General features: G+C 36.0%; 1 protein-coding gene across 1 annotated transcript in view; it reads right to left on the bottom strand.

Moving 5' to 3' along the window:
* Nucleotides 1-8,413: 8,413 nt before the first annotated feature.
* The window catches only part of NUFIP1 (nuclear FMR1 interacting protein 1), a 39,750-nt gene continuing 37,133 nt past the window's right edge, over nucleotides 8,414-11,030 (bottom strand). The window contains exons 9-10 of the mRNA XM_081214421.1: nucleotides 10,054-10,286; nucleotides 8,414-8,721 (exon numbers count right to left, since the gene is read on the bottom strand). Coding sequence (XP_081070547.1) covers nucleotides 8,605-8,721; nucleotides 10,054-10,286 — 350 coding nt within the window. The 3' untranslated portion in view covers nucleotides 8,414-8,604. The remainder of the gene's footprint in view (nucleotides 8,722-10,053; nucleotides 10,287-11,030) is intronic.

Here is an 11,030-nt window from a genome sequence, read left to right as displayed (position 1 = left end):
GAAACAGGAAACATCTCGAATAAACAACCTAACCTTGCACCTAAAGCAATTAGAGAAAGAAGAACAAAAACATCCCAAAGTTAGCAGAAGGAAAGAAATCATAAAAATCAGATCAGAAATAAATGAAAAAGAAATGAAGGAAACAATAGCAAAGATCAATAAAACTAAAAGCTGGTTCTTTGAGAACATAAACAAAATTGATAAACCATTAGCCAGACTCATCAAGAAAAAAAGGGAGAAGACTCAAATCAATAGAATTAGAAATGAAAAAGGAGAAGTAACAACTGACACTGCAGAAATACAAAAGATCATGAGAGATTACTACAAGCAACTCTATGCCAATAAAATGGACAACCTGGAAGAAATGGACAAATTCTTAGAAATGCACAACCTGCCAAGACTGAATCAGGAAGAAATAGAAAATATGAACAGACCAATCACAAGCACTGAAATTGAAACTGTGATAAAAAATCTTCCAACAAACAAAAGCCCAGGACCAGATGGCTTCACAGGTGAATTCTATCAAGCATTTAGAGAAGAGCTAACACCTATCCTTCTGAAACTCTTCCAAAATATAGCAGAGGGAGGAACACTCCCAAACTCATTCTACGAGGCCACCATCACCTTGATACCAAAACCAGACAAGGATGTCACAAAGAAAGAAAACTAGAGGCCAATATCACTGATGAACATAGATGCAAAAATCCTCAACAAAATACTAGCAAACAGAATCCAACAGCACATTAAAAGGATCATACACCATGATCAAGTGGGGTTTATTCCAGGAATGCAAGGATTCTTCAATATATGCAAATCAATCAATGTGATACACCATATTAACAAATTGAAGGAGAAAAACCATATGATCATCTCAATAGATGCAGAGAAAGCTTTCGACAAAATTCAACACCCATTTGTGATAAAAACCCTGCAGAAAGTAGGCATAGAGGGAACTTTCCTCAACATAATAAAGGCCATATATGAAACCATATATGAAACCATATATGAAACCATTTCCACTAAGATCAGGAACAAGACAAGGCTGCCCACTCTCACCACTCTTATTCAACATAGTTTTGGAAGTTTTAGCCACAGCAATCAGAGAAGAAAAGGAAATAAAAGGAATCCAAATCGGAAAAGAAGAAGTAAAGCTGTCACTGTTTGCAGATGACATGATACTATACATAGAGAATCCTAAAGATGCTACCAGAAAACTAATAGAGCTAATCAATGAATTTGGTAAAGTTGCAGGATACAAAATTAATGCACAGAAATCTCTGGCATTCCTATATACTAATGATGAAAAATCTGAAAGTGAAATCAAGAAAACACTCCCATTTACCATTGCAACAAAAAGAATAAAATATCTAGGAATAAACCTACCTAAGGAGACAAAAAACCTGTATGCAGAAAATTATAAGACACTGATGGAAGAAATTAAAGATGATACAAATAGATGGAGAGATGTACCATGTTCTTGGATTGGAAGAATCAACATTGTGAAAATGACTCTACTACCCAAAGCAATCTACAGATTCAATGCAATCCCTATCAAACTACCACTGGCATTTTTCACAGAACTAGAACAAAAAATTTCACAATTTGTATGGAAACACAAAAGACCCCGAATAGCCAAAGCAATCTTGAGAACGAAAAATGGAGCTGGAGGAATCAGGCTCCCTGACTTCAGACTATACTACAAAGCTACAGTAATCAAGACAGTATGGTACTGGCACAAAAACAGAAAGATAGATCAATGGAACAGGATAGAAAGCCCAGAGATAAACCCACGGACATATGGTCACCTTGTCTTTGATAAAGGAGGCAGGAATGTACAGTGGAGAAAGGACAGTCTCTTCAATAAGTGGTGCTGGGAAAACTGGATAGGCACATGTAAAAGTATGAGATTAGATCACTCCCTAACACCATACACAAAAATAAGCTCAAAATGGATTAAAGACCTAAATGTAAGGCCAGACACTATCAAACTCTTAGAGGAAAACATAGGCAGAACACTCTATGACATAAATCACAGCAAGATCCTTTTTGACCCACCTCCTAGAGAAATGGAAATAAAGACAAAAATAAACACATGGGACCTAATGAAACTTAAAAGCTTTTGCACAGCAAAGGAAACCATAAACAAGACCAAAAGACAACCCTCAGAATGGGAGAAAATATTTGTAAATGAAGCAAGTGACAAAGGATTAATCTCCAAAATTTATAAGCAGCTCATGCAGCTCAATAACAAAAAAACAAACAACCCAATCCAAAAATGGGCAGAAGACCTAAATAGACATTTCTCCACAGAAGATATACAGACTGCCAACAAACACATGAAAGGATGCTCAACATCTTTACTCATTAGAGAAATGCAAATCAAAACTACAATGAGATATCATCTCACACCAGTCAGAATGTCCATCATCAAAAAATCTAGAAATAATAAATGCTGGAGAGGGTGTGGAAAAAAAGGAACACTCTTGCACTGCTGGTGGGAATGTGAATTGGTACAGCCACTATGGAGAACGGTATGGAGGTTCCTTAAAAAACTACAAATAGAACTACCGTATGACCCAGCAATCCCACTACTGGGCATATACCCTGAGAAAACCATAATTCAAAAAGAGACATGTACCAAAATGTTCATAGCAGCCCTATTTACAATAGCCCGGAGATGGAAACAACCTAAGTGTCCATCATCAGATGAATGGATAAAGAAGATGTGGCACATATATACAATGGAATATTACTCAGGTGGATGGACCTAGAGTCTGTCATACAGAGTGAAGTAAGTCAGAAAGAGAAAGACAAATACTGTATGCTGACACATATATATGGAATTTAAGAAAAAAAAATGTCATGAAGAACATAGGGGTGAGACAGGAATAAAGACACAGACCTACTAGAGAATGGACTTGAGGATATGGGGAGGGGGAAGGGTAAGCTGTGACAAAGTGAAAGAGCAGCATGGACATATATACACTACCAAACGTAAGGTAGATAGCTAGTGGGAAGCAGCCGCACAGCACAGGGAGATCAGCTCGGTGCTTTGTGACCGCCTGGAGGGGTGGGATAGGGAGGGTGGGAGGGAGATGCAAAAGGGAGGGGATATGGGAACATATGTATATGTATAACTGATTAAATTTTTTATAAAGAAAAAAAAAAGGCCCTAAGTACTGGTTATCTTCAGATAGTTTAGTGGTTAGGGTCAGCAATCTTTGATTGTGTAAAACTAGAATTTGTGAACTGGCTGCTGCTACCATTCCAATAAAACAAAGAAGTGGGACTTCCCTGGCAGTCCAGTGGTTAAGACTCTGCACTTCCACTGCAGGGGGCGTGGGTTTGATCTCTGGTCAGGGAACTAAGATCCCACATGCCATGCAGCCAAAAAAAAAAAAAGGAAGAAATTTCAGTAGTTTTAAGAAAATGAAGAAAAGAGCATAGGAAGGAAGAAAGGTAGCCTTGATTAAATAACTCTGCCTTTGAAGATATTAAAAAGAAATCTCTAACTGTAAAATTAATAATAATAGATTGTTTCCTATTATACAGTATCATCTTCAAAGAAAAGAAAAACAGAAACCCTTCTGTAGAGCACAAAACGTAGAAGGCAGTATCAAGAAGGTAAACCATTTTAACTGTAATAAAGGGATGAGAGCAAAAAAAAAGTCTTAAGTTCCTCCTGTAGTTCTACAGAATAGGGAATTTTTTGAAAGTAACAAATTCCTATCTCATACTACACACAAAATAAAGACCAAAATATAATATCACAAACATATATTACAAGAAAAAAATATATTTTTGTATGACACAAAGCCCCAAAGCCATCAAAGAAAAAGCAATAGATCAAACTTCCCCAAATTAAAATACTGGCAAGAGACTGAAATATTAACAAAAGATTGAGATCCATAACAAAGTGTCTGTACAAATCAAAAAGAAAATGTACAAGCAACCAACAGGAAAATAAAGTACTAGAACAGGAAATTCACAGAATACAATGGCGAGAAAAAAAAAAAAAAGGCTTAGCTTCACTAATGTCAGGGGGAAGAAAGCCATTCTCTCACCTAACAAAATTACTGTATCTGCTGTTTGTTGGATGTTCTTGTCCCTCAAAAAGGTCATCTAAGTATAACCTATGTTATATTTGAAAGGCCCAACACTGGGGACCACTCAACTACTGCAGTGAGAGGACCGCCTCTAGGGGTAGGAGGGTTCCAAGGAAAGGCACGCGTACCTCCCCAACCAGTGCCATGAGGGGTATGGAGACAGAAGCCTGCACACCACCCAGTCCTTCTTACAGTCTCACATCCTCCTCACGCACCTGAACGGTAAGTCCCAACTGAACTAGGACGAAATGTTTACTTTTTTTTTTTAAACTTTGAAGTCTTTAAGTCTTACATACTGGCACATTTCATGTATCAGCAAAACTAGTAAAAAGGTTTGTAATACACTGGTAGATTCCCATGTACTTGTCAAAGAATAATTTTCAAAAAGTTGGAAACATAGCACAGTAAAGCACACGTCAAAACAAAGGTTTGTTTAACTTATTACCAAAGGACCCTGAAGGGTGACAAAAGAGGATACCAGAAAAGAATGTGGGAATAAGGTCACAAAGTTAGATGCTAAAGTGGTTAATGTCCTACAAGGCTAAACAACTGTAACATCCTTTCTACTAGAGAAAAACAGCATGTCAGTCCACCAAATAAAGATCACTTGCAGCTTATCAGTAATGTACAAGTTAACATCTGGCTTTACAGAGAGTCTGGGCCATAATCAAATGAATCTCTTTCATATGTAAGGGTGATCCTTTAAGGACAACAAATAGTGATAAAGGTATTTAGTAAATTGAACAAACAGAACAACTGACAATCAATGGGGGAAACAAATAATTCAAGGAATAGAAAATAACATGAAAATTCTAACTGATATCTTTAGAAATTTAAGGGTACTACACCTTTGAAAAAAGCAATTAGAACACGAAAGCAATCTTGACTATTTAAAAACAAATTAGTAAACTTAAAAACTAAACAGAAAAGCTAAATGATGTAATGGACATGCTTGAAGAAGGAATTAGTGATCTGGAGGATAACATTTGAAGAAATCTTTCAGAATAGAGCAAAAAGACCAAGACAAATTATATAAATCCAGTGAGAGGATCAAGTCAGGAGGTCCCATATTCACTTGATAAGAAGTCTAGGGAAAAAAAAGACAAAATGGAAAGAAAATAAATCATTTTAGAAATTGCCCTTAGTCTAAGAATGGTACAATTCTTCAGAGTGAAAGGACCATTAGGTAAGCAGCATGAATGACATATATTATATCCCACATACCTGGGTGCATTACTGGTGAAATTTTAGGACTCCAAGCATAAAAAGAAAACCCTGAAAGTTTTTCATGAGGGGGAAAGGTAAGTTTTTACCAATAAATAAAGAGAGAGAATCAGATTGATGTCTGACTTTTAAGAAGCAATGCTGGATGCTAGCAATCATGTTATACCTTCAAAATTCTGAAGGGAAATGATTTTGAAACTAACACCCTAAACTTTTTTTTTAATTGAAATGAGGATTCAACATTTAATTACTTGATGATATGCTGCAGTAAACCAAAAAACTAACCCTGGAATGAAAGAAAAAGTAGTGAGAAGGAAACAGTGAAACTTATAGCTGTCTAAATAATGATGCATAATATCAAGACACAAACACACACACAGGCCAAGATAATAGAGATTAATCTAAAACAAATCTCACATGATTACACCAGGAGAAGAGGCCCAGGTGGGGAAGTGACAGAATGCTAAGGTAACTGACTTAACTGGTGGAAAATACGGCTACTGATTAACTGTAACTATAGAGAAAGAAAGGTAACCCTTAAAGGAACAACAATAGGTTGAATTATTTCCAAAGCACTAAGAGGAAGAACAAGGAGAAAAAAAACGACAGTCAATCAAGCCAATAAAATGGTAAAATAAAAACAAGCACGATAGGGGCTTCCGTGGTGGCGCAGTGGTTGAGAGTCCGCCTGCCGATGCAGGGGACATGGGTTCGTGCCCCGGTCTGGGAAGATCCCACATGCCGCGGAGCGGCTGGGCCCGTGAGCCATGGCCACTGAGCCTGCGCGTCCGGAGCCTGTGCTCCGCAATGGGAGAGGCCACTACAGTGAGAGGCCCGCGTACCGCAAAAAAAAAAAAAAAAAAAAAAAAAACAAGCACGATATTCAGAAAATACAAAATACGATGGTAGGAATAGTCCAAACATTTCAACAATTTCAATTAACATGAATGGATTAAACTTCCCAGAGGCTCTTAGATTGAACTTCCCCAAAGCTGTTTTGACTACATTAACTGGGGAAAATAGGAGCCAGTGCAGAAAGTATTAAGGACAAAAGAGAACATCTCAGTTATAAAAGGCACAGCTCACCAACAGTCACATAACGCTTTCACATCTCAGAAATCAATTCATTAAATGGACAATAAGAATGTAGAAGGCCTGACAATTAACAAGTTAAATCCAAAAAAGAACAGGCAAGTCACCCTCCCCCCCATAACTCATAGAATATTTACAGATATTGACTATGCATTCCATAAAGTAGCAACCATACAGGTTACACTCTTATCTGCTTGGTAATTTTAAATACATTAAGTAATTCCTGGTTTAAATATAAAGGCAACTGAATCTGAAATTACCCACTAGAAATAAACAACAGTCACCACAGCTTAAGACTGTCAGACACAGCCAACGCAGTACTCAGAGGAGCATTTTCAGTTTTAAGTACATTTACTAGAAAACAAGAAAGATTGAAAATAAAACACTGCACAATATACCCGAAAGCAGTGATTGTCAACACCCCTGGAGATAGAGTGGTTCTCTGAAAGTAGCCTAGGAGTCTGTGAATTCCTTTATATATTTAAAAGCCTATGGAATTTGCATGCTAACCTGTGATAAAACTGCAGACCAGTCAAAATCTGAGTATTAAGTCGGTTTGTAACATTGGTTACTTCATCCATCCTGATGACATGAATTGGGTTAAGAGTCACAACTTTGAATAATGCAAGGCCTTATTCATTTTTCTATCTTTAATCCATTAAAGTAGTATACGAACTGAATTAATTAATGAACTGGACAGATAATTTTCCAAAATATGGGGCTCACTGGAGGAATAGAGTAAAGCAAAATAAAAAGGTCTGTATGGTGGTTACCAGGTTGGGAAACACTGACTTCAGTATGAATCTTAATCTCAGGTCTGTGATGTCACGGTGTTTCGTGCCTGGTGTTCCAGGATTTGGGATGGCATCTTACATATGTAGAGGAACAAGAGGGCAGAGACCTGCTACCAACTTTCTTGCCTTATTTCTTTTTTTTTTTTTTTTTTTTGCGGTACGCGGGCCTCTCACTGTTGTGGCCTCTCCCATTGTGGAGCACAAGCTCCGGACGCGCAGGCTCAGCGGCCATGGCTCACGGGCCCAGCCGCTCCGTGGCATGTGGGATTTTCCCGGACGGGGGCATGAACCCGTGTCCCCTGCATCGGCAGGCGGACTCTCAACCACTGCGCCACCAGGGAAGCCCTTGCCTTATTTCTTGAAGGCAAGATTCGTGGATTTCAATAATAACAATGTCAGATAAAATTAATTTTCCAGCTACAACAAGAGACTAATTTATAAAAATCCAGTTCCTTTGGCTGTACATCAAAAGGGTAGAGCTCTAGCACTAGCTAGCACAAATGACTAGAACATAAGACCAGAACCTCTGGTATTATAGGAGATAAAAAGATCTTAGCAGCTATTTATTTAAAACATTTTTAGAAGGTTCAATTACTATCTTTATAGGACAAATTTTAATTATTTAAAACTCAGGTACCATGATTTCACAAACGACTGTTTATGCTATAAGAAACTAACTGAACCTCATCAAGTACTATACTTTACATACTTTTTCAAAGGAAAAATCTTTTAAAAGGTCCAATTCTGAACCATACCAAAAAGAAGCACTTCAACTGAATTGAAACACACACAGAGGGCATATCTGTAATGTTTCAAATGATCAATATTTGAGCTACTTAAATGCCAATAGGTGAATTTCAACATGTCCTTTGAAATAAACAGTGAAAATTAAAATTTCAAGACCGTCTCATTGTATTAATGTGCTCTGGTTTATTTTTAAAATATCCCCCTTTGCTGAAGTTAAAGAATGACTCTTCCTCTCCCGTATTAAAAACAAAATGACTGTATTTCTCTCCCCAACCTATAGCTCTGCTCAGCTGAATTAAAAAATTTTTAAATTTTTTTCTTTACCACTAAACCAGTACCTTCAATTCTTAACTGGCCCAAGGGCAGACTTCCTTACATGACAGCAATAAACACAAATAAAAAGTAGAATTCTGCCAGCAAATATTATGTATGATCCCAACAATACAGACACAGTCTTAAAAATCAGTTATGTATTTATTTGTATAGAGTCAAAGGAAAGACTTGAAAATCCTACATAATAGCCCATGAGGCTTACAATTTAATTACTAATCCAGTTTAAAAAAAAGAAAAGGTTTCCCTCCACAAACTTGAAGATGTTACTATTTTACAGCTTCAGATATGTGTGCTAAAACACCAGACACCTATTCATCTTTAGTTTTTGCAGAAGTAGTATTAAGTCCAAAAAAGTCTTTTTTGATGATGTACCGAACGCACTGCAAAATCACGTTTCTTTCATGTCGAATGTCTGGAGCTAAAAGCTAAAAAATGATAAATAAAAAGATTAGCTGGTAAATAAAATATATCCAAGAAACACCATCTGAAATAGCATGTGTGCCTTCTCTATATAAAGAACACAGAACAATAAAGATGTGTATTATATTTACTATTTTACTAAAAACACAATGCAAGAATATTTCCTTTTAACCAAAACTATCTAGCTTTAAGCACAAATGTTCACATTTGAGGTCCTCTCTAGGACTATCCAGCAAAGGAAAGGAAAAAGAGGTTTAAAAGTCTACAATTCTTTAAATCTAAAAATCATGTCAAACAGGATCCTCCCAAACCCAAATCTATAAACAGTATAGAAAGTGGTAAGGAGATATGGTAAATATAGTAATAATGAAACTAGCAGTAAAAAATCCTAACTCTGCTGGTCTTTCAGAACTTCCCATTTTTGTGTTTACTGTAATTGAAAGAAAGCTGAAAATCCCTGGTATCTAGAATACATAACCAAGGAATTATATGTGATTCGCCAAAAAGATTTAATGTAACTACTCATTTTACTTCTGATGTCATTAATGTAGTTCAGAAACACCCACACAGGACCTTTCAGTAGAAAGATGATTTAATATACCACTTATAAGGTAAACAATTAAAAATGCAATTTACTTTATATAGCACCAAAATTTACAAAACAGAGTACATTTCAGATCAATTTTATTAAGAAGCAACTGTGTCTACATGTATTACAACATGTCATAGAGTGTAGTCACAGAACAACTTCAGCTACAGCAGAAGCATATAACTGACCAGGCAAAATCAGACTTTGCACAGAATGCCAACAGATAGTTTTACAATTCCACTGAAAATTTCAGAGTATTTCTATCACTCTTAGATATGAAAGTCTTGGATCTTTGAACAGCTTCATGCCCATCACTTAGAATCAAAAGAGGCATTGCTTCTTTACAATTTGAAGAAAGATCATAAATTTTTGAGCACATCATGCTGAGAATAAAGCCAATAATGCACAGAATAAACATAAAACCCTTTCTCTCCCTTCAGCCTGCACTGTATTTAGCTGTGCTTTCAACAGGAAAACTTTAAAAAGGTCAGTACACTTCAATACATATTTCTTTACCAACCACTTAAACCTAGATTCCTTTATTTTAAGCAGTTTTGAAAATTGTAATTATTCTACATTTACCAAATATCAGCTATATTTCAAATGCAGCTTCAGAATTAAGATACATAGATAACTCTTCAAGGAGCATATGTCTCTGGTAACCTTAAAATACACACACACAACAGGAGCTCTATCTTCAAGACAAGAGAAGAACACAAAGATCAGAACATAAAGAAAAATCACTTACCATTTCCAGGAGATATGGATGGTGTGCTCTTGGTTCAAATAATGTTTGATGATTACGATAATTTTTTTTCCTCTTAGGATTTGTGTTTTTAAAACTTTTCTTTTGGCTCTCATACTTGGCTTCACAGAAATTTCTAACAGTTGCTTTAACATCTTGACTTGGTTTCTTAGGCGTACTGCTATGAAGAACCTGGTCTTCTGCCAGAATGTCTGCTTCAGTCTTGATGGGAGCTTCTAAATGTGATGAAAAATAAACACAAAAATAAAAAACAAATTAAAAAACAGGGAAAACTTCCAAAGATAACAAAAAAACCCCATAACATTCCCCTTCCCCAGCCATAATACTGGCTACTTATTAGTTAAAACTGAGCATGTACAATGTATTATACAAAATTTTTCAAATTGTGAGCTATGACTGCCAATAATTGAGATTACCACAAAGAACTACAGAAAATGATCCCTATGAAAGAAATAATACCAGATGGAAACTTGGATCTACACAAAGGAATGAAGAGTGCCAGAAAGTCAATATGTGGATAAATACAAAAGACCTTTTTTCTCATTTGAAAAAAAATTTAAAGATAATTGACTATTTAAAGCAAAAATAATAATAACAATGTATGTGGGGTTTATAACATCTATAGAATTAAAATCTAAGATAACAATAGCACAAAGGAAGGGAAGAGGAAAATCTAAGTATATTGCTGTAAAATTCTTAAATTACAAGAATACTTCATTTTACTGTGCTTCGATTTAATGTTCTTCACAGATAGAGCATTCTGTACAAATTGAAGGTTTGTGGCAACATTGAGCAAGTCTATCAGCACCATTTTTTCAACATCATTTGCTCACTTCATGTCTCTCTGTCACATTTTGGTGATTCAATATTTCAAACTTCATGTCTCTGTGTCACATTTTGGTGATTCAATATTTCAAACTTTCACTGTTATTAAATTTGTTATAGTCATCTGTAATCAG

This window comes from Mesoplodon bidens (genome assembly GCF_964165515.1).
Source record: "Mesoplodon bidens genome assembly, chromosome: 17".
Classification (NCBI taxonomy): Eukaryota; Metazoa; Chordata; class Mammalia; order Artiodactyla; family Ziphiidae; genus Mesoplodon; species Mesoplodon bidens.
The sequence above is the reverse complement of the archived record's forward strand: the minus strand, read 5'-3'. Positions and strand labels throughout refer to the sequence as shown.